The sequence below is a fragment of the Columba livia genome, chromosome 8 (genome assembly GCF_036013475.1).
Source record: "Columba livia isolate bColLiv1 breed racing homer chromosome 8, bColLiv1.pat.W.v2, whole genome shotgun sequence".
NCBI classification, from domain to species: domain Eukaryota; kingdom Metazoa; phylum Chordata; class Aves; order Columbiformes; family Columbidae; genus Columba; species Columba livia.
In genome coordinates, this window is record NC_088609.1 from 11,439,494 (window position 1) to 11,463,160 (window position 23,667).

Here is a 23,667-nt window from a genome sequence, read left to right on the forward strand (position 1 = left end):
TGGCTTGATAACAAACATTGTACAGAGAAAAAGCATTACTGCTCTGAGACTGAAATAGCTATTTGCTCTGGAAAAGTTCAGAAGTTTGCATGTCCTAATACATTTACGGCAAAGAAACAGAAGGCCCTGAATCTGCATGGCAGTTTTGTGTAGCCATACTGGTTTGAAAGCCTAGATTAGGATGCCTGGTGTGGGTTTAAATAGGCAACTTATGCTAAAATGTATGGATATTTTATGTATGGATATGGATTGAGTTTCAGGTGAGAATCTCCACCATGGCAGCAAGTTGCACTGTTGAGTGTGTGGCATGGAACTGGAGGACTTTGCACGGTTGTGCAGACGTGATCTCTCCTACCCAGTGCATGTTACTCATCGTGTGGAGCATTTCCATAGCTAGTTGTGATCCAGACAAGGTCACACCACTGATTCCGTCAGCAGTTGCCAACAGTAGCTGCTTATGGTAATTTGCCTTGGAGTCTTATAACACACAAGCCAACGTAGACATTTTAATGGAGAAATGTACATTTTTCTGAATGAAGTGCCCTCAGCACTGTGCTTGGTTGGGCCTTTTGTTTCTTGTTGACTGAAGCCAGTGCAGGGACTTTTCACACTCAGCAGACTTACATGTGGTTGAACTGAGGATAAATGCAAAAACCTGTCATCTGAATTTTAGCAAGTCTCTTCCCTTTTGCTTCACAAGCAGCAGACTGCCAGAACTGTTTCTAATTTAGCAACTGGTGGAGCTGGGGAGAAGACACTGCTTTCAAATGACTGTACAGGAGCCTGCGGTTTATTATTGTCAGCCTCCACCCTTCTGCCACTTCAGGAGCAGGTGATTTTAGTTGCACACCCCTCAAACCACACGTACAGGTCCAAAGTCTTTGGAGGCTTTTTCTGTAGGACCTAGCATGCTGATGTGGGACTCCTTGCAGGATGCAGTCCTTGCAGCACTCAGCTTTTATCTTTGAAATCCAGAACAGAAGGCACTGACAGTTTATTGCTGAGAAATAGGAGCTGTAAGGTCTTAGATGAAGGGGATTTCATTTTTTTAAGTTACTTTTGCAAGTCCCTCTAAACCCACTGATAAATCGAGTGTACATTGCACCTTGCTGTTTGCGTTCTGGGTTGTAAGCCATGTGCTGTACTTATCTTTGGTGCATCGAGAGGTTCAATATTCCCTGGTGGGAGCTGGACCTTCTCACCGCCAATGAATGCTGTGAGCAGAGCTCGCTCTTCCCTTCACAGAATTCCCCAGCATCTTGCAGGATGGGCTATTGGCTTTGTTTATTTATGAACTGGACTGTTTACTATGGGCTATTATAATCCCTCATGACTAACCACTTTCTTTTCTTTCCAAGTTTATTTCTTCTGCTGAGCAGCTGCCTGTGTTACAGTGCCTGTTAACTGCTCTCCCCGTGTTGCATCCTGGTTGCTGCAGCGTGGCAGAGCCCGATTCCTCTCCCTGCATTTCTGCAGTAGTTTGTTTTTTCCCCTGGGTGTGTTGTCTTTTTATGAGGGCAGATGATGTTACCAAAGGACAGAAAATAATCACGAGGTATTTGGACCTCTCTTCAATTGTAGCTCAGCTGTTTCTGTGTCTTATTCTACATTCAGCAACTTTTGTTGCTTAATGATATTCCTATTTTTCAAGTTAGATGAAGACTTATAAAATCTTGGATTTATGAACACTTCACTTTTGAATGGCAAAGATTTTCGTTTTGGTTGTCCAAAACTTTTTTTCCCTAATATTTCTTTTAAATTAATCTTTAGAGGTATATTTTAATAGGAAGAACAGCATTTCACAGAGCTTGCAAATGAGCAGAATGAATGTATGCTCAGTTGTTTTGCAGAAAAATAACAGCTGTTTCCAAAGGATCAGGGGTAATAGTTCCTCTCCGCTGGTGTATGTTATGGTGTAGTTGAATGTAGTATGAGGAAGAACACTGTTGTAAGAGATGCTAATTAGTCTGGGAATAAAGGGGTCTGGATTCTTGGACATGATGTGATCTGACCGTGTCTGCTCTCAGCGCGCCATTTTCTCCATGTAAAATAAAGCTGCTGACATTTACATATCTTTGTGAAACACTGCCAGGTTTAGGGGCATTGTCTGGGCTAATTGAAGCTTTGTCTTGAATTTATTGGATATCAGACTTTGGTTGTGTATTCAAAGATAGTATCTAATTATTCAATAAGAAAATATAGGTTCATTTGTATATTTTCATTGTTTATTTTAGCATATTTTAAAAGGAGAAAAAAAGATAATTTGTGCAAATGGATGCAAAACACTGCAAGGGAAAACATGACAGTATCCTATGTGGCATGGAAAAGGGCCTTTCGAAGTGTTTGAAGCCAAGTAGTCTTATCACCAAAATCACTAAAATGAAAAGGAAAATGAGCCAAGTCTTAATGGTGTCTCAGAGCTGATTGAGGCTTGACACTGAGTCCCATGACGTGTATTTCCTGGAGGTTTCGCCCTGCCTGGCTGAGCGGTCTGTCCTCAATGCACAGGGAGGATGGGAGAGGCGTCCACATCCTCTTCCCTCATCCTTCCACCGGGATTGCTCACACTTAACTCGGCTCTGCTGCCAGCACTGGCTTTAGAAAATTAAAACTGCTACGGACTGTTTCTAAAACCTCCCGTTGCAGAGCTCAGGAGCATTTTGTACCTTAAGCTGGTGAGCATGGTGTCCATGGAAAGGTTGCTGAGTCTCATTTATCTGCAATAACTTAAACAGTTTATATGTTAGCAGAAATAACTAATCTTAACTAAATATTATACCAAGTACATTTGGTTACTTAAACGAAGCATTCATGGCAGGCATGTTAAATACTCAAAATCTAAAAATGCCACTAAATCCTACTTGTGCTCTGGTAGAATCGTAGAGTGTCCTGAGCTGGAGGGGACCCACAATGATCATCAAGTCCCACTCCTGTCCCTGCACAGGACAACCCCACAGTTCACACCATGTGTCTGAGGACGTTGTCCAGTCTCTTCTTGAACACTGTCAGGTTTGGGGCCGTGACACCTCCCTAGGGAGCCTGTTCCAGAGCTCCAGCACCCTCTGGGTGAAGAACCTTTTCCTAATGTCCAACCTGAACCTCCCCTGGCACATCTTCCTGCCATTCCCTCGGGCTCTGTCACTGGTTGCTAAAAAGAAGAGCTTAGCCCTGCCCCTCCTTCTCCCCTTGTGAGGAAGCTGTAGCCACCATGAGCTCTGCCCTCAGTCTCCTCTTCTGCATGCTGAACAAACCAAGTGACTTTAGCTGCTCCTCATACGGCTTCCCCTCCAAACCCTTCACCAACTTCATAGTTGGTTGGTACCAGCTGTGAGAGGGCACGGAGGAGTAAACTGATGTCAGAGTCCACAGAAGTGTGTAAGGTGCAGAGCACACAATTAGTTTTATTAGTGCTAAGCTAATTTGAGTGAGCCCCACGTCTGTTATCTTGGCTAGCAGAGCTGGGTGGGTGCGCCCAGGTTTTGCACTGGCCGGGCTGATGCTGTCACCGTGAGGGGCACTCAGGTGGCTGTGCAGGGCCAGGTCAGCAGGCAAGGTGGCTGTGAGGATGGAGGTCCATGGTGGTCCCCAGAGCTCTGGTCCAGGGGCGGAGCTGTGCTCTGTGATGGCTTAGCTGGGCGCTGGGGCTCGTGGCTGCTTAGAGCTGGGACACAGGGACTGTCTGTGCCCAAAGCTGCTTGGGCTTGCGTGGGTTGTTAGGCGAAGCTTTGCTCCCCATGGATGTGGCAGACACAGTGATTTCTTCACCTGGGCACGTAGATAAACTGCTTCAGCTGTCGTGAGCTAATAGCATAGATACCACCTCTGGCGTCATGGTGTGTCTCCTGCTTAAACCATACCCTGGATAAGCTGCCCACTGATAACTGAGACATGGCCGTGCCAGGTATTTCCCACTCAGAAAAGCATGCATGTTTGTGGTTACCCCAGTTCCGAGCCTGGGTGAACCCCAAGGGTCCGCAGGGATCCATCTGCGCTGATCTGATGAATGTTTCTGCCCAGTGAGGGAAGCCTGTGATTTTTCTATATTCTCTGGTCAAACTGTTTAAGCTTTTTAATTTCTTTAATAGTGGAGCTTTGATGTGTTCTTTGTCTCCATCTCTGCACGCTCAGTTTTGGCGCAGTTTATCAGAGGATGGCTCAGATCAGTCTCAGCACTTGCATTTGCTATATCAAAGTCTTCGTGTTCTCGAAATACTCTATTGGTGAAATTACACGATTCTTAATAATCAGATAACATACTGTCATTCTTCTTACCCATCCTTGAAGGCATAACTTGTGTCTTTCTGGGTTTGGTTAGAAATTGCTTTAGTATTCCCAGATAACTAATTAATCTTGTATTAATATTAATATTTCTATACCCAAATGGCTTCCTACATTAGCAACCAGTTATAATAGCAAATAACCTGGCAATATTTGTACATAAAACATCTCACTGTTTTTGTGGCTGGTTGTTATTTGTTACATGTAGGTTTTCTCTTTAGGTGGGTATATTTACAAATATTTCCTTTCACTAGAGGCTTTTTCCATTTCAAGCATTGTGATATTACATGAATTTAACACCCATTACAGATCATTGAGCTTTACTGTAAAAGGAATCCAGAGCTTAATACTAAATATTCTCAGATCTTAAAAATGGATGCTTCAGACTATTTCTAAAACTTTTTTTTTTGTTTTATTAGAGCATGCTTACAGAAATTTTCGAGCCATATTTATAATTTGAAATGAAGGGCTTTTATCAGCTATTCTCTCTAGCAATTACATCTTTAGCAATTACATATTTCAAAACACCATGCAAAAGAAATAATGAGAGCCAGAGTAAAGCAGGAGATGGGGAGCTGCATTCCAGAGGCAGAATGCATGGACCTGGAGATAATGGCTGGGGAGGTGTCCTGGCTGAGGGCTGGGAGCTGCCTGTGGTTGATGGAAAGCAGAGATTGTGGAGGAATCTCCTTGGTTCATTTCAATATTTCCGTGTATTATAAATGCAGCCCGAAAATTAAATGCAGGCATTCTGTGTGCTCACCAGTTGTTAGGCATGGAAAATTATGGGTATGGGTTTTGTGACATGCAGTACTGGTACTAGACAAATATGTGACTCTTAGAATTTGGATCCGGTCATGACTGTTTTTGGAGTAAGTGTTTAAGTGAAAAAAAATGTAATTTATGCAAGTAAAACGTATTTGTTAGTACCTGAGCATTGCCGGTGCTTAATATTGCACTGCTCATGTTTCAAAACCTTTTAGAGTGACTATGGTCTGTAGTTCACATTTAAAAGTAAATCTGATGCCTCTGTTTAGCAAATAGATCTTTTTAAACTGTCACCTTCTTTAACTAGCTTGCATTTATTTTTTTTTTAGTGTGTTACATTTCCTGTATTCTCGGGTTTGTGCTGAGTCATGTCAGATTTGACTCCTGTTGGGATTCCCTGAGATACCAGTATCTCTTTAAGGGTGATTTAAGGGATTTTGCCACAACAAGAACAGGCCATCTGCATTCCTGAGTGCTCAGCAAGGGAAGTGACTGTTTGCCCTGGAGACCTAGCGATAGCAGGAGAGGGCTGACGCTCAGCTTTGAAATGTTAATTTGCTGCTTCTGTCCTTCCAAGATTTTGCCCAGGGAGGCAGTGGGTGGGAAGTTGGTGTTAATTTAGAATTTGAAGCTTGGGTGCAATCTGTTGCGGTTTTAGTGCATTATAAATTGTTGAATATTTAAGGAGGTATTGAAATTAAGATGAAGCTTTGTCCTACTTTCAAAATTGGCAAAAAATATCACCCTAATTTTGAAGAAGTGCCTAGCTGCCAAGTAAAAATAGTAGTCAGGATCCTCCCTGAGATGAGGAGCTCTGCAAGGGTAATTTTTCAAGATCCCATACAATATCTTCATAGGGAATTCTGCCCAGGAGGTATAACCTTCCAGTCCGTGCCATCATCATTTTGACAGAGCCGCAAATTGTACAGTGGTCCTCACAGAGACTGGGTCTCTGCCCTTGGGAATGATGCAGCTCATTTTAGATAAAAAGAAAATTTGTCTTGGATTAGGCCACGAGCAACTTGGGTTCAAATCCTTGTTCTGCCAGATGCATCCTGCCAAGCCATCACGTCATAACCATTTAGAGTTGTCCCCCTGTGAGAAAAAGCATCTTGGGAGGGCAGAGATGAGGGAGGGAAAAGAGAACGAGGGCGGTGGTGCTTTTCATGGTTATGCTGGCATACAGGAGGTGAAAGAGTCTGCAAAATCATAGCTGACGTCTGAGTGTGTTGCTTAGGATGTCCCATGAGAGTACTTGTGACGCTCAGTACAACACGTGTCAATTAGACAACAAACTTCTGGAGTAGGATCTAGAAATACCCCTCTGCCCTGCTGTTTGTAGGGAAGGGATAGATGAAAGTCCTTCAGGCAAACATCTGAGTGCCTGTGAACATCAGGGCACGCAGCAGTGACCTACGCAGGCCTTCTTCTGTGCTCCCGCCGGTGTCTGAGAGATGGAGATAATAATTGTCCCGTTTTCTGCCCTGGTTGCTGCTCTGATCCCTTCCTGAGCTCTGTACAGTGCCTAGGAACGCAGACCTTTTCTTTTCAGGTCCTCGTGTAGGTGTAATTGGGTCAGTAAGGCAGCAAACTGGAGAGGCTCCTGCCCCCCCTTGCCATATTTGCAAAGATTTGTCTTTTGTAACTGATGATGATGATACAGGTTGCTGCTCAAAATAAGGAAATAAATGGGAGAGAGACATGGGCTAGTGGTGCACTAAAACTACAGCAAAATACAGTGTTTGCTGTCTAGAGAAGGACAAAGTCAATAGGAAACGAAATTTTATTTTCAAGCTTTTAAGGGGATATAACAGTGAAGAATAACACAGCCTTAAAGAAGAAAGCTTGACTGTCCGTGTTGCAGGAGAGCTGTAAACGTGTGAAATAGGGTTTCATAACACAACTTCTGAGAGCTGTAACTGCACCAGCGTGGCTGCACCTACGGAACGTGTGCGTTAAATAGTTTGTATAAGCCAAATCAATCAGGCTGGTGTCTTAGTTAAGCTGACAGAGTGTGTATCTACGGTCAGGTTAAGGACATGTGCAGAACTGTTACTTGTAAGTGTTGTGTTTAGTTTGGGGTAATTGGGCTCTGTAAGTCTCAAAAAGAGAATCCTGTTTGATTTCTTCTGTACTTCGAGTTTATCAGTACATTGTGTTTGGTGTTTACATGGGCAGGGAGCAGGTAATGCCCCAACTATTCACACCCAGCAGCCCCTTCCTTCCCATGTAGTCTTGTTCGTTTAACAATTAGCACCAGAACAGTGCATGCCCTGAGTGAGCTGGGGGCTCACACAGTGCGCTGGGGGCAAAGACTGAGTGAAAACTGTGTTCAGGAATTATCTGAAAGATTATCCAAAATTCGTTCTCCAATTACAGGTCATACAAAATCAAGGAGTATTTTTTAAAAGAGCGGCAATCATGATTCTGAGAGCAGGCTTCCCTTTGCATATTTTTAGCGTGTATTTGCCATTAATGTAGATTATTCCATGGTCGTGGCTGGGAAGATGGTCAGAGTTCCTGTGCAGCTGCAGTTTCCAGAGGGCATTAATAAACTCTTGGAAGAAATGGACACCCTGTCAATGATTTCTCACCATAGCACTCCAGCATTCCCGTTAGGTTTATTATTACCCCCTTGGTAGGTGGACTGCACGCTTGCAAATACTTGGCTGAAATTGTCCCCCTGCCTTTGGAAGTCTGATGAAGAAAAGCCGGCTATGTTTTGTGGAGGAGGCACTTACTGTTGCTTCCCAGGAGCTGTCGGGGGCAATCAAAAAGGCCTTTCCTGGAAGTGGGATGAAGATGGTGTGTCGCTAGCAAGATGCAGCTCCCTGCAGCCTCCCAGCAAGCCGGGCTGTGGGAGAAGGATGGCTTTACAGCTCCTCAGCTGTTCCCTCGCTCCTGCAGCAGCAGACTTCAAAACCTTTTAATGTGCAGCTGAAAGTGGGACTTGCTGTTCTTGTGATAATCTGGAGATCAGCTGTACATCAGAGTGGCGCACAAGGAAAAGGGTGAAACTTCTGTAAACTAAGAAAGTGCCACAATCCTAATAGGCTGTGGGACTTGGGTGCCTTGTTATTTTTGCTGGTGCCACGAGGAGTTAAGCCAGGCCCAGAGACTCGGAGGTGAGCGCTGAGGTCAGCGCTGAGGCCGTGTGATGTGAGTGGATAACCTGGTCCTTATCTGAACTCCTTTGGGTGTGCGTATTCGGTCTGATGGATTCTTATGATGATACCGGGTGACTTTGGCCAGGTTGCAGATAACACAGGAATAACCCCTTGCACACTGTGTCTGTTCTTGGTCTCATCCACAACTTCAGAGGGATGCAGGACGGCGAAGTTAAATCATCAGCAGTGAGAGCCATGAGAGGAGCTGTCGTGGTTCACTTCAGACACTGGGACACCATTTGGGTTCATTTTCCTCATGGTGTGTTTGTTCATCCTTATTTCCTCCTCCTCTTCTTTCATCACTTCTTCCCCCACAAATATCTAAAGCTTAAAATAATGTGCTTGCCTTTTAGCTGCCAATAGGCTGACACGAAGTAGTTCCTCTTCATAACCATGAATTTATGTTGGGCCTGTTTACTCAGGTGCTAGACAGTATTTCTGGCTGCACAGATGGTGAGCGTAATACAGGCTTCTGGGCTTGACTTTTATGTTTGTTTACATCTTCATGGTACAATAGTTATCCAGAGAAACAAACTGGAAAATTGTGAAGTGCAGCCTTCATCCTGAGGTGTACGAAGGGCTTCGAAATCCCTGGAATGCAGGCCCAGGACTTGGTGTTGGGCAGCCCCATAAGCACTGCCCGCCTTGCGGGATTAGGGTTTTACTAGTGATTCGGGTTTTACTATGGTGGCCTGCTCATTTGTCTTTTGTCCAATACATTACAGTGCTGTTTTGGACAAGTGAAATTTGAGATGTAAAAATGCCAGGAATGGGGAAACATGTTTGAGGCAGTGACAGTCTCTGCCCCTGCTCAGTCCTGCATGTCCCACTTAAATCGGCATTAATACAGAGTCTTTTCCTTCTCTGCTGTAATTTTCTAATGTTTATCAAGCTGAAGGGATTAGAAAGATCGGAGGGAATGAGGAAGAGGTTCCTCTTTGTTAACCTGGGGAGATGCACAGTTAAATGAGTTCATGTAGACCGAAGCACAACACTTGCATGGTCACCTCAGTTTTGCTGAGCAAATGCACTGGAAGGGGCCTGAGCTTTGGAGCTGCTAGTGTGGGAGGGAGGTCAACAACAGGAGTCAAAGTCAGTCTTAAAATGTTAAGGCTTAAAAATAGGGTCAGTTAAGCAGCTTTAAGTCACCCTCTGAGGCCACCTTAACCCTCTGGCCTTCCAGTGACTGTGCTGTCAGTGTCCGGCTCTGGATGGGGCTCTAGACTGGGCATGGCAGGACCTGAGGAGGCTCTTTACCCGGCACCTCTGCCACCCAATGTCCCTCTGGCTTTTTCCTACTGATTTTATTATTTTTATCTTAATTTGCAAGGAGTCTCCATTGTTGAGTTCTTATTTTTCTTTGGATTTGATGTTTCTTGGTGGAAAGGATAAAACGCACGCAAAGTAGCAGTAGTATTATGCAGCAGCTCTTCTGGAAAAAAAAAACATCCACTTTTAGCAATTCCTCAATAATGAACTGTCACACTTCACTTATCTAGTGCCAAATGGAGCTGCTCTATCTGTATGTCAGAAACCAATAGTGTGAGGTGATGACATGTTAACTGTGATGTGGGAAAGAGCAGTGACAAGTTCTGCTCATCCCGAGTTTTGCAGTGATGAAAACAGTTAAAAGTATCTGGTTTGTATGTTCAGAAGTTCTCCAAATCACATACTTTAAGTTCGTTTCAAGAGTTCAGGATTAGAAGGGGAAAAATAGTTGTGAGGTCAGAGTTAAATAGATGGCAATGATGGTGCATTTCTTTACAGAGGAATTAAATTGTATCTTTTACCTAAATTGTAGAACTAAATACTGAGTTTCTAGACATCCTGGTTTTTTGGTGGACCACATTCTTATCTCTCACAAAGTCATCTGGTCCAACTCATCCAACTTCATTGCAGTCATGCCATTTTTCTGCTGAAGGCTTTGCCTTCTGTATTTTAAGAAAATTGCAGTATTCATTGAAGTTGCCTGCGATAGAAGAGATTGTTTCATTACCCTCTGCTCTAGCCAACTCTTTTTCCTTGAATAAAAAGTTGATTCATTTCAGAACTGTTTGGCAATAGAAGTTTAAAAATTTGAATTTGTGGTTGGTATAGCAATTTTTTTGAAAAGGACATTTAAAACTTAAGTGGTAAATGTTCTTTTTAGAGTCATCTCCAACAGAAGACAAGCTCCAGAATCGTTCCCTATCCCACAGAAATCATCTGTACGACAGGAAAGAGGAAGGAGTAGGAAAACTCGCCGAATTTTGATGTGTTTTTGTGACTCATGTTAAACCACTCAGCCTCACTGGGATGTGCCAGGGAATTCTAGGAAATCTGTCAGTTGCTGTAGAGACAGGTTCCTCAAAACTCATTTTTACTGTTTCATTTTCTTAATGTCTATGTTTATGCACAGCCTCATAGTATAATGATCTCACATCAGAATATATATAAGTATTTATATAATATACATATGTAAAAATACATAGTTATGCAATGTATGTATCCAGTTTATGCATATTTTTTTCATGCATCTAAAAAAACCTCAGTATGGTGAGATCAGTACTGCCAGTGAAATCTGCTGTTTTCTCCCATGTGTTCAGTCATTCCTTGTGCCCAGTAAAGATGCTTTTTAAGTCTCCATTTTATTTAGAGCAGAGTCATTGTGGCACTAAAGGTCATAATACCTGATGAGAGGTAGTTAAACTTGTACTGGTGGTAGATGAACATTGTATTTTGTGTGGTTTAATTCAAAATAATGTTAGTCTTCAGCATTCTGTGGCTTCCTGAGTTCTTGGTAAATCAGTCCCTGCTCTGCATTCCTGCCCGGGGGCTGTTCCCTGAGGGTGAAAAGGTTCTTGCATCAGGGTGAGGGTTCCCTTTGTCATCAGAGCATGGTAAAAACAAATCCAAATTTATACCCATGTGAAACAAATGCAGAATTGCCTTTTGATGCAAACTGATTAATTTCTTGAAAATAGATGGAAATATTTAAAAAAAAAAAGTGTTTTTTCATTGATGGTATGCATCATAGAATCAGATAAAGGGGTGTGTATTAGCTAAGGTTAACACCACTAGGGTTAATTATCATCTGATGTTAGATCAAGTTTCCTCAACAAGGCAGAAGAGCTGGTTTGAAAAGCAAAGTAGAATATGCGATATGTGCATGCGACTTTTTTTTCCCCTTTCTCTCCGTTTTAAGACCATTGCTCGTTTTTTCCCAGGTGCCGCTTACAGAAGCGGTGGACCCGGTCGATTTGGAGGACTACCTTATCACACACCCCATTGCCGTGGAGTCCGGACCCCTGAGAGACCTGCTCGAGTTTCCTCCCGATGACATCGAGGTCGTGTACACCCCCCGAGAATGTCGAACGCTTGTGTCGGCTGTGCCTGAAGAGAGGTAGGAGGTGACAGGGTGACACTTCATTCAAGGGAAATAATTGTTCTGGGTTTGATTACCTGCAAGACTGGAGCCTGGAATTTTTGTTTGTAAATGCCTGAAACGAGTAAATACAAACCTAAGTGGAAGTATGTATGTTTAAAGAGTCATTATTGTGTTTGTGATTTGAATATGTTTGGTTTTGTTCTTTTAACAGTGAGATGGACCCTCACGTGAGGGACTGTGTGAGAAGTTACACAGAAGACTGGGCAATTGTGAACAGAAAGTGAGTTCCCCTGTGCTATTTGTCAGCTTGCCTTCATATTTAAATTTTTTGCAGAGTGGCTAGCTGGGATGAATAGGCTCAAAAATTATTGTCCTGGCTACTGGTTCCATGTGTCCTGGCTTTTAGTTGCCCAAATCAGCTGAACTGAAGCTTTGTGTTTAGCTGAAATGATGCTTTGTGGTTTGAAAATTAGATCTCAGACGTCAAAAGCCCTTGGGGCATTTTTGAAAATCTAGGCCATCGTAGTCAACAGTTGCTCCTTTAGAATGGTAGAGAAATTAGGGAATGTGAACAAGTAAAATAACTTCCAGCATTTGTGTCTCTCTTTGTTCCACATGTTTTTAGCTCTTTTTAGAGAGACGTTACATTAATTTTGTAATGATGTAGGATTTATGTGCAGGCACAAGTAGCTAGTAGATAAGGCGTCCTCTGCATCATTCATTTGTTCCCAAAGAGTCTTTGAGAAAGTCTGTAATTTAAAAAAATAATTATTGATATTTGAACTATCACAACATTTATCTAATGAGTTAATAGTTTAGAGATTGTGCATGCATTGATTAACTTATGAAGATCAGCAGGAAGGTTTCTGAGTAGCTTTACTTGGAACATACGCTCTCTCGGATGATTGAAAGTCTGATGAGTTCAGGAGCTACTGTCGAGGCGTAAGTGATCCGTGTGATGTGCATCACCTCCAAGTGACTTGACTGCAGCTACAGCTCTGCCCTTGTGGCGTTTGCTACAATTCACTGGTTTAATGTTGTCCTGAGAGCCACTTCAGGGGATGCTGAAGGTATGCTTTGCAGTGCTGGGGTGACCTAATAAAATTGTGGTTGGTAATCTCATGCTAAAAAAAAAAAAACAACAAACCAGGAGGGAACATGTGCATGAGAGAGATGCTTTATTAACTCCCAGCCTGTGTGGGCTAAAGTCTAGAAGGTGCAGGGGGCTCGTATGATGTGACCCACACGCCAGCACACCACTCAGTTTCTCAGCAGCTTTCACTGGTATCTGAGATACCTGGCCATGATTCCTGCACAGAGGAGCTTTCTGTCTTGTGCAGATCAGCTGCAGGTTGTGTTCTGTGTCGGGGATGCATTAAGCTAAAGACATCGGAACTGCCTGAGAGAGTTAAAGGTTGTTGAGCTGCAGTCAGAGGTTTCCTTGCCCCTTCAGAGGAGGAAAGACACTGCCATAGGCATTCGTAGCAGTTTGTGTTATACTGGGATAAAATCATGGCGGTGGAGTGGGTAGAAATGGAAGCGTTATTGCTGGAGAAAGGGAAGAGCCCAGAAGCCTGGCTGGGAAGGATTCAACTGTAAGGATGGTGGCAAATTTTTCTTAATCCATTCTGTCAGGTGGTTACAAGTGCTTTGACAAGCTCTGGGACACAAAATCCAGCTCTTCTGGCTTTAGAAGAATATGATTTCTGATGTGCCATCCTTCTCTCTTCCTCCATCCCCAGGAGAAACAATCTTTATTTCCATCTCTGTTCTTTGTAACCAAAATGTTTTTTGGGGAAGACAAATCCATCCATTCAGTGATTACCTTAATGGTATTGGAAAAGCTAAATAAGTTTTCTTTACTGGCCTGAAAAAAACAATACTATATTCTTATTTCAATCATATGACATAATTTCTGTATGCTAGACTGATGGTGGCAATGATCACAGACATCCCTGAAGTCAGGTCTGATTTAGAATGAATTTCCACTTGCTGGTGAAGCCGTGATTGAAATCCCGACATCCTAGTGAGGATTATACAGATAGTTCAGCTCTCGGGAATTATAACCTAGCAAGGAAAATACTTTCCTCCTTTTTCTTCACCCTTTCATTGCTTGCTCCTAGCACATCCATATTTTTCACCTGTCTGTACATCCTCCTGTGGTAACTTCAGTAACAGGGCAGGATGAGAACAATTAATTCTAGCTGTGACCCCAGCACTACTTTTGGAACTGACTTGGAGTGCGTGTTGTAAGGAGACTGTGGCTCTGGCCATATGTGTGTGCAAATATAGACATAGTGCCATTGGGTATCCAAAAATTTGTTAGTCAGAGATCTGACTTTGTCAGCAACAGTAAACAGACTGTTTGCTAGAAAGCACTCTTACACCCTGGAAAGCTCTGAAGGACCCAGTCTTGCTTATAAAGGTGCCGTGGGAAGATGCTGATTTTAGTTGGGGTTGGAAAGTCGTATATTTTCCAGAGGTGATCTATGTTTCATGCAGTCTTACAGGAAGTTGGTGGTTTGGTTTTAAAGGTGTTAATATTGTCTGCTCCAAGCCAGTTCTTGCTCTAGCAGAACCGCTGGCTTTCCATCCCCACGTTCTTGGCCTCGTTTAAGCTTGGCATCACAATCGCACATTTTATGATGACCTTAATTGGCCAGTGATAATACTGCTTTTGACATCGGCCAGGGTTGCTTTCCAGTGGAACAGAGTCACATTGTAGTCCTGTAATACTGGTTGTTGCATTATTACTCAGCTACACTGGAGGGTGACTGGAAATAACTATTTGCAGAGAGCAGTTCATGCTTTGAGGGGACCCATGCCAATAATACTGGACTCATTCTGTAATTCTCCTCCTGGGTTTGGGGTCAAAAAGGATGCTAAGAATGCATTTGAAATACTTTGTTTTCAGATATCACAAGCTGGGGACTGGATTTAATCCCAACACCTTAGACAAACAGAAGGAGAGGCAAAAGGGGCTCCCCAAACAGATCTTTGAGTCTGACGAAGCTCCAGATGGCAACAGTTATCAGGATGAACAAGTAATGTACCTTTAAAACCTTGCTACAGAATTCCTAATTTATAGTCGCATTTTCAAAGTGCAGTCCCGTTCCCGTTATAAGTTGCTTTTAATTTGTTGAATCTCAGGATGACCTTAAACGACGTTCAATGTCGATTGACGATACTCCCCGGGGCAGCTGGGCATGCAGTATTTTTGATCTGAAGAACTCCCTTCCAGATGCCCTTCTCCCAAACCTCCTGGACCGAACCCCAAACGAAGAGATCGACCACCACAATGAAGACCAGAGGAAGTCCAGCAGGCATAAGGAGCTTTTTGCACTACATCCAGCACCAGATGAGGTATTTTTACATACGTGTGTGTGAGACTAAAAAAGTTAATATATAGGGAACATGAAAATTGTCAGTCTGCCACGGGTTTAAAGGAGTTAAGACTACCTGTGTTTAACAGCCATGAGATCCATGTTTTTTAGCATATTGTCTTGCCATAGATGTTACTTTCTGAAGATTTGTTTTCCTTTATGGTTATGCAATCCTGTATAATGTAGAAACATTAAAGGGACTTAATTTAGCATATTTATAGCTGCTGATGAATGCATCATGCTGGTAAACCTCAGATTAAATTTGTGTTAGTGTCTTAGGAAGAAAAAGTTATGCGTGTGCTTGCTTCATAGTGCTATTAGTGGTTTTTCCAAGTGTCCTGTCTCTAAATTGCTGTTCCCATAATGACTTTCAGGAGGAGCCTATTGAACGACTTAGTGTCCCTGAAGTACCCAAAGAACACTTTGGCCAAAGACTCCTTGTGAAGTGTTTGTCCCTTAAGTAAGTGTCACTCCAACAAATGGAGCTGTGTTACAGAAACTGAGAATTTACATCTGCTGTTGTATCTGTATGCATCTGAAATAGCACTGCTGCCTTGTTTATTACCCTTGAAGAGATGTAACATTGTTTGGTTGGTCATAGGCGTAAAGGTTAGTTCTATAAAGCATGAGTTACACAGAGCTGTGCGTCAGACAGTTTTATCTTCAAGACTTTCTTTAGTGGTGGGATATAGAAAGTATTTACCTTCCTTGGCTTTTTTCCACGTTGCTTTTCAGCCAGTTCGCAGCTGTACTTGTTCCGTGGTAGCACCATGTGTGCTTCACCATGCTCCTTCAGGGCTCTGAAGCTGGCCAGTCATTGGTGTTCAGCTCTGGAACAAGGATGTTTAAGTAGAGGAAAACAAACAAACAAACAAAAAACAAGCCAAGATTAAAAATGCTTAAGCCTTAAAACATAAGACAACCAAAGATTTGCTGAAGTTTAGTCTCAACAACCTTGACTGTGTTCCTTTAAGAGTGAAGACTTTATATACTTAGCAAGCATTAGCTGGAGGAATAGAAACCTGTTAAACAAGTTTAATGAAGTGGAGCTCCTGAATATAGGGTTACCTGCAGCTGGTTCATTGCCTATAACTCTTGTCTAATAACACAAGGTAAAATTTTACTGTTATTCCCTTGGAGAAATAAAGTACAAAACTGATTTTCCACACTGCTGTATTCATCATCTGTGTCCTCAGTTAGGTCAACCCTTCTTATTAGAGAGCTCCAGTTAGACTACATTGTGGCTCATAACTGAGATATATGTGTGGGACATATCTCCTGCTCGCAGAGCACTCCAGGACCTAATATAGCCATAGAGATGAACTGATTTTGCAGCCTTTTATGAACTGGAACAACATAATATGCAGTAGCAGTGGAGCTTCCTCTCCAAAGGACGGTGTCTTTAGCATAAATAAGTCAGAAACAGGAAATTACTAATTTCTGCTATTGAAGCATCTCTTGCTGACTGTAAATTTGTAGGAAATCTGCCCGTGTACATGCTTGTTTGTGTACCAGTCATCTCTGAAGCTGCCTTTACAGTTGTAACAGTGAGCATCCGAGTTTGCACTATCTTACTGGCACAAAAAGAACTTCATAGTCTCTCCCCAGAGAGAAGGCTAAGATGACCTGAGCATGATTATTTTCAGGTTAAACTCACCTTTGGTGCAAAATTTAAGAAAATATCTGTTTGATGGTACAAAGCATTCCAGGCTGAAAAGCCACGAGGATGGGGCGCGTGGGGGCGTCCCACCGTGGATCAGGCATTAACTACATAGGAGTCTCCGCAGACAGGAGAATGGCATTTTAACCCCTGCTCACTTTGGTGTAGAGGCAGGTTTTAATGTTTTTTTTTAATTCCTTTAACTTCCCAGGTGATTTTAAAATAACGTTAGCTCTGTTTGGCAGGTTAGTGTTTTTGATGGAAGTGTTTCAGTTAGCATTACTACTTGATAACTGTTACTCTGAAAACCTGAGAGAGGTTTTGAGCTATTGGTATTTTCTGACAAATGTTGGAAATTGCCAAAATAGCTGTCCCTGTCTCCAGAGGAAGGAGCTTTCTTGTCAGCAATGCTGAGAGGAGCTTTTGGCTGTTTCACCTTATCAACAGGTCAGCGGGGTAAATTAGCAGTAGGACAGCTGCTCAGGGTAATCAGAGGAGCCAAGTGGCCCAGCTATCCCAATTAATTATTCCTCTCCCTCTACGGAAGCTATCAGGTTGCTTTGCTTAGCTTTCAGATGACACTTGAAGAAGATAAAAGCTTGATGTCCTGGGACCCTAATCCCAACCTTTCTGTTGGGTCAGTGAGTGGAAGTGGCTTTTAGAAGGTCCAGGGAGCACCAGTGTGTGTCCTAGTGGAAGGGGGCAGTGCAGAGGAAGCAGGACAGGAAATTGGGGACGGAGACCCCCCTTTTCACTGGGAAAAAGCCCATAGGTTCGCTCAGCTGTTCCTGACATCTCTGTTTAGTGTCACCTTAGCCAGGGGGGACTTGGGGAGGAGGACAGATTTGCCTTTCTTACTAAATGCAAGTCAACTGATTTTATATGTTTCTTTCTTTCAAGATTCGAAATAGAAATTGAGCCCATTTTTGCAAGTTTGGCTTTGTATGATGTTAAAGAAAAGAAAAAGGTAGGTTTTAAATTACTTGAGCGATGACATTTCCACTGAAGCATAACAAACCTGTATTTAAAAAAAAAAAACGGGGGGGAATTAATTCTGGAAACAAACCTCTACGAAGACAGTGACATACTGGTGGTTAGAAGAATAATGAAGGCATTTCATGAACCATCTTGTGTGTTCTTTCTCTGCTTAGTAAAACAGTTGAAGGATAACCACTTTTCTAAAAATATTGTCTAATATGTGAGTGCCTGAAATCAGAATATATATATTGTCCAATCTTGGCTTTCCAAAGTCTCTTCTCCAGAGGGAACTTAAGTAACTGAAACCTTTTATTTAGATTAAGTTTTTATGACTTTCTTAATCTCTTTTCCATGATTCAGCATGGTATGTGTCCAAGTGACATTTTAATAATGCACAAGAAAGTCGTATGTGCTAAAACTGCTAAAATCAAAACAAAACTGAGCAGTCTTTTCGAGATCGAAGTTATAGGAAATGCAAAATACATTTATTCTCCTATTTATGTTCTGTATTTAATATTTGAAGAGTCTTTTAGTTTTCCTAATTCAAGATATTAGCAGTAGTAGAGAGAAAAATGTTAAAAATATGCATTTTGACATTTATCTCTTTAAGACTTGAATTTAATGCATTAAGTTTTAAGTTATGTAGATGAGAGTATGTGGAATATTATGTGAACTTTGTTTAATATTTAAATCACATTTCATAAGCCAATTTTATCCTCTCATTACTCCATTTTTTTCTTTCATGTAGTCAGTTCTTGAGTGACCTCTGGTGTTGATAACCAGCTCACATCCACTTTGTCTTTGAAGCCTTGATACACTTGAGATTTGGTGTTTTGGCGTAGGTGGCTTCACTGTCTCCCCTGCAGGATGTTTTGCTTTTTCTTTCAGTTATCTTAAAGAACATTTTTTATTTTGATCCTTTGGTATTTTCAGTTCACATAGCAATTGTATTTCCTAGTCCTGTGACTGGAACTCCCTACCTTACAGGAGGTGGAGGAAACTTTGTCGGTAATGTGTATTGTTTGCTCCATTTCCTTTCTCTTTTCCCACTGTTCTGCCTTGATTCCTCAAAGAAAAGGCCTTTCCTTTTTCCTTTTCATCCATGGTTTGAGAGGAGGCACTGTTGGTAGTCTTTTCCTTATATTTTGAAACTGTCTGTTGTGTTTGTGAAGAGCTTACCAAAAATAAAAAGTATAACTAATGCTTGAAGCTACCCAACTTCTTCCTTAGATTTCAGAAAATTTCTACTTTGATTTAAACTCTGAACAAATGAAGGGAATGCTTCGTCCCCATGTCCCCCCTGCTGCTATATCCACACTGGCCAGATCTGCGATCTTTTCCATCACTTATCCCTCTCAAGATGTCTTTCTGGTAATTAAGGTAAGAAATACCAGAAAAAAATTGAATTATTAGTATTGTCTCTTGTTTTCTATTTAAAATAAAATAAGCCCAAATCTTGCTGACTACTTGTCTTCTTATTTTCATTTGGAGAGTAGAATTCTGTTCTCAAAAGCATAAACACTGGAACAACAGAATTCTGTTTCATTTCAGAGATTCTCACTCAGTATGTTAAGTTCCTTTGTAAGAGAAACAGTTCAGTGGAGTTATAAATTGTTATGTTATTGAAAAACCAAAAAGAGCACAAAAGTTTGCTTGATACAGAGCAGCTTTCTGGGGCCTGACCTTGGTGTTCATATGAAACAATGTGCTGACTCCTTCAGAAGATAGATAAGTGAGTGATTTAAAAATATATATTGATCTGAATCTCATTTTAAAAATGATATATGCCCTTAAGCCAGATTTTCAAATGTCTGTAAGAACTGGAATTGCTAAGAGAGTGAGATCCATAGCTGAAATAAAACAGGACATTGGTCACTCCTGGAATAAAGTATACAAAGATAAGTTATCTTCTCCTCTTTCAATTGATTCAATGAGTGCACAAATGTTAGGAGTTCGGACTGGCATTTCAGTCAGCCTTTTTGGCTGGTCTCTGTGTAAAAATCATCCCATAGTAAAAGGAGGAGTTGAAGACATGCTTTCAGTTTGCAGGCAGGGGTTCCGTTGTCTTGAGAACCCCATTGTCTTGAGAACCCCATGGACTGACGTTTGTGCAAACTGCTTCTTATATGAGCAATAAGCTTTTGCAAATGAATTAAGGCAGTCCCAGGTGAGAATAAGGCTTTCAGTAGTGTTGGAGCATATTGTGATCTCTGTTTTTTGGTATGATTGTCTGAATTCCTTCTAAACATCATGTTCTGGCTGTGCACACGTATTCCCTCTTCTGATTTTTACAAGATACGAGGAAGAGAGAACGCCATATTTATGAGATGGGGATCTGTCTGAAAGAGCTTGTGACTGCTCATTAGTGCCTGTGAAACCAGTGATCCAAGAGGAGCTGGTGGCTTAGGGGTTTTTTTGATCTGATAATGAAAAGGGTATAGTCAGGGATAAGAAGACAGATGCATAGTGTGCCTTGTAGGGTGGATTTTCACATGGGTTTTACTCACTAGGAAACAGCTTTTCAGACAGCTGGTGTTGCCGGCATAAACTGTGAGTGCAAGATTTGATGGAAGGTAGTTTTCTTCTTTATCTTGTGGTGGCCTCATGGAGTTCTATTAATAAACAAGTGTGAATGGCACTTTGTAAGCATGGGAGAAGTTTAAAGATGTTCTATTAATAATCTAATAATGGCGTGTGCACAGTAACAGGCATGGGCGGGAGGGCCAGGATGCTTCTGAAAGAAACAGTCTTCATCTGTGTGATAAGGAAGGTGTTTCTATCAGAAATGGGGTGAAATGTGAAGACTTCACAAGCAAGCATCAGGTCTTTGACTGACTTTAATTATTTGGTTATTTCATGATTTGATTTGAAAACACACTAATTTAAAATAGTGCTTGTTTTAGCTGAGCACGTCTGAGTCACCTTTTTGTGCTGCTGCAATGGGTCCTTAATATGGAGAACAGAAATAAGAACAGCATTCTGAAAATGATGATGCTGAAGACAGTGTAGGATGTCTCCAAGACCTCAAAAACAAGCTGAAAGTGGCTCTAGGATAAATCAAGCCAAAGTGAAGTGGTATATGCTCCCATTGAAGCTACATTTTACACTTGTGATTAAGTTAGAGCTGGAGATCTGGGAACTTGCATAGTTCTGACAGTGTGAAGGCAGCACTTGTTCCCTGACTCACAAAGGGAAATCAAGCTTTCTCTCTCTGGAAAGAATGTGTTTGCTTCCTGGTGTTTGTTTAATTTAACAAGCCTTGCTGGATGCATGTCCTTAAAATGGTTCATTTTCCCTTCTCAGCTGGAAAAAGTATTACAGCAGGGAGATATTGGGGAGTGTGCAGAGCCTTATATGATTTTTAAAGAATCTGATGCAGCAAAGGTAAGAATTTTTTAAAAGTTTTGATTAAATTTGGGTGTAAATGCTTTAAGACATTTTGTTATAAATGAATTAAACATACTTTTTTTTTCACTTTGGGACTTAACAGCCATTGATGCTGTTCCTGCTGTTAAACTGATCCATTTTTAATTAAGAATCTGGTCAAATTCTAAAGGCCAAAGAAGAGTCAAAGACCCTTCAATCCTGATGCCTTATTGTGGTAGAGCTGTTGAAGCTGATCGGTTTTTGTAGCTGACAGGCGAGATGTGCGGTTACCATCGAGCTCCGTCAGCCAGTTCTCTGTCCCACAGGATCAGCCGTGTGCTTTTAGCTGGGTCAAGTGAAGGCGGCCTTTGGTGCAAATTTGCAGTAAAATTTCAACTTCTCCCTTGTTTCTGCAGCTTAACTCCATCACAGAACCTCTGCCTTCCTCTGGAAGGATTGTAAAGCAGGTGAAATATGTTAACAGGAGATTCTCCACCCGGCCCCATTTTCAATTGCAGTGCATTTCGGTTTCTTTTTTTTCTGCTATTTTCTGCTGATTTTTCTTTTTCCTAATATTGTAAAGAAGGGCCACACTCAACAGCAGGATGAACCTGTCCTTTTTCCATAAAGTAAGGATAATTTTAAATTTTTATACTTTAGTGTTGTTTTTTTTTCCATTGACAACATCCCTTTAACTCCTGCCTTCAGTAGTTTGGGCATCGTCCTCCGAAGTGCAGCAAATGGCACGGACCTGCCCTGGTTTGACTGATTTTTTTTGTCTTTCCCACATGTTTCAATGCCACCTGTCTCCTTGCTGTAGAAACCCTTTGCTCGGGACTAAAAGCAGAGGTTTCCCCACAGAGAAGAATCTTATTCCCTGCAGTTGGCAGCTGGTTGCTTGTTGAAGCGGATCAGAGTTTGGGTGGGAATTGCAGGTTTGGTAGGTTGAAAAAAACCCCCAGGAATACTGTGAGGACATGCAGAATTCAGTGGCACCTGGACTGACCTTTTCTCAGTCTTTTCCCCCATCGGCTTCTTTTTGTTTTTCTCCAATGTGACATGGCTATAGAATAGCAAATAATGGATTTTATTGTTACTTGAGCTACATATGTTATTTTACAACTCCAGCTTGTAAGATGTACAAGAGAGCTTGAAAAGGAAACCTTGCATACGTAGAACATGAAACGGTGCTTTTGAGCCTCAGAAATGGTTCCTCATTTAATGAACAATTAACTGGGTTGAGCCAAGTGAACATTAAAAGGTAACAGTGAGGACTCCATGAAGGGGGAAAAACAGGTGCCAGCCATTCCTGGGACTGAGAGTCTTTCCATTGTGCTTTTTTCAAAGAAACTGGGCTGTTCATTTGTTAGTTTTGATCAAACTCTAACAAAGTTTTTTTCTTCCTGAAGCTCTAGTATATTTTTAGCTGAAGAAGTTCACGTTTTTGTTTATCTCTGTCTTTGTATCACTGCACCGCAACATGAAAAGTGGATAGCTTTTACCTCACGTATATAGATAACAAAAGTAAAAAAACTGCGTTTCCTGTGATCAATAAGTTGACATGTGCCTAAGTGATATTTTGGAATTAGATTTGCATGGTGCTTGGGAATGGAGGTGAAAAGGTTATTTTTCAAGATGTCCTTCAGTAAGGGGCATAAATGTGTCCTGAACTAGAAGAATGTGAGCAGGAGAGGTCTTACTGTTTTTATCCAGCCCCCTGTCTGGGGACTTCTTAAAGTCCTGTAGGTAACAACCTTTCTTAAGCAAAAACGTGCTCTTTAATGTACAGATTTATGGAAAAGACCTTTGCTTTTTTTCCCTCAATAAAATAAGTACAATACTGTTTTTTTGAGGGATGTTTCCTATACAACTCCAGATGATTTGGAGTTGTATAAAATCACATTAAGAAAGACCGTTTCAGACTTGATAGAGTAAAATTCAGCTTTTTCTTGGAAGAGCAGTGGACAGATGAGCTCACTGGGGTTTGACAGAGAATTTGGGAGCCTCAAGAGCTCCAACTCCTGAGGTGTCTGTGGCTGGTACTGCTGGCCCGATGGCAGCTTTGTGAAGCTTCACACTTGGTGATCCTCCTCTAGAAGGTGCTGTTGAGGCACAAAATCATTGCAGGTTAGAATAAGATGCCACTGTTACTTAGTGATTTTGCTAAACGAACCTTTGGTCCTGTTCCTCTCCTTTTAATCACTTGGATTGAATAATTTTCTTCACAGAATAAGGAAAAGTTGGAAAAACTGAAATGCCAGGCAGAACAGTTTTGCCAAAGACTGGGCAAGTATCGAATGCCGTTTGCCTGGACGGCCATTCATTTAATGAACATCGTGAGCAGCGCCGGAAGTTTGGAAAGAGATTCCACGGAAGGTGAAGTTGGCACAGGAGGTACCGTATCTGGTGTCTGCCTGAGGGAATGCAGACAAATCCAGAGTTTACTGAAGTTTTGATTCATGCCCCATATCTTCCATCGCTCCTTTTATCACTTTCCTCCCCCTGTCCGAGGCCTTCTGATAGTTTAGGGTCATGGTTGAACTAAAACAGAAAAGTCCATGATAACAAATGGATTTATCTTTCAAGGATTTTACAAGCAAACCATCTGTTATATTATTTAAAACCAGGCTTCTAAGACTGGAAGCACGTTATAGGCTGATGAACATTTTCCAAAGGAGTGGATTAATCTTTGTGAACCAC

General features: G+C 41.8%; 1 protein-coding gene across 22 annotated transcripts in view; it reads left to right on the forward strand.

The window, feature by feature from the left end:
* DOCK7 (dedicator of cytokinesis 7) overlaps positions 1–23,667 on the forward strand; it is a 113,244-nt gene that overhangs the window by 20,694 nt on the left and 68,883 nt on the right. For all 22 annotated transcript variants that reach the window (XR_010474057.1, XM_065070885.1, XM_065070887.1 and 19 more), the window contains 9 exons: positions 11,420–11,595; positions 11,792–11,860; positions 14,495–14,624; positions 14,731–14,943; positions 15,338–15,423; positions 17,524–17,590; positions 18,832–18,981; positions 20,905–20,985; positions 23,196–23,361. Coding sequence is in view for 21 of the 22 variants with exons in the window: in XM_065070887.1 (XP_064926959.1) it covers positions 11,420–11,595; positions 11,792–11,860; positions 14,495–14,624; positions 14,731–14,943; positions 15,338–15,423; positions 17,524–17,590; positions 18,832–18,981; positions 20,905–20,985; positions 23,196–23,361 (1,138 nt within the window). In the remaining variant the exon portion in view is untranslated. The remainder of the gene's footprint in view (positions 1–11,419; positions 11,596–11,791; positions 11,861–14,494; positions 14,625–14,730; positions 14,944–15,337; positions 15,424–17,523; positions 17,591–18,831; positions 18,982–20,904; positions 20,986–23,195; positions 23,362–23,667) is intronic.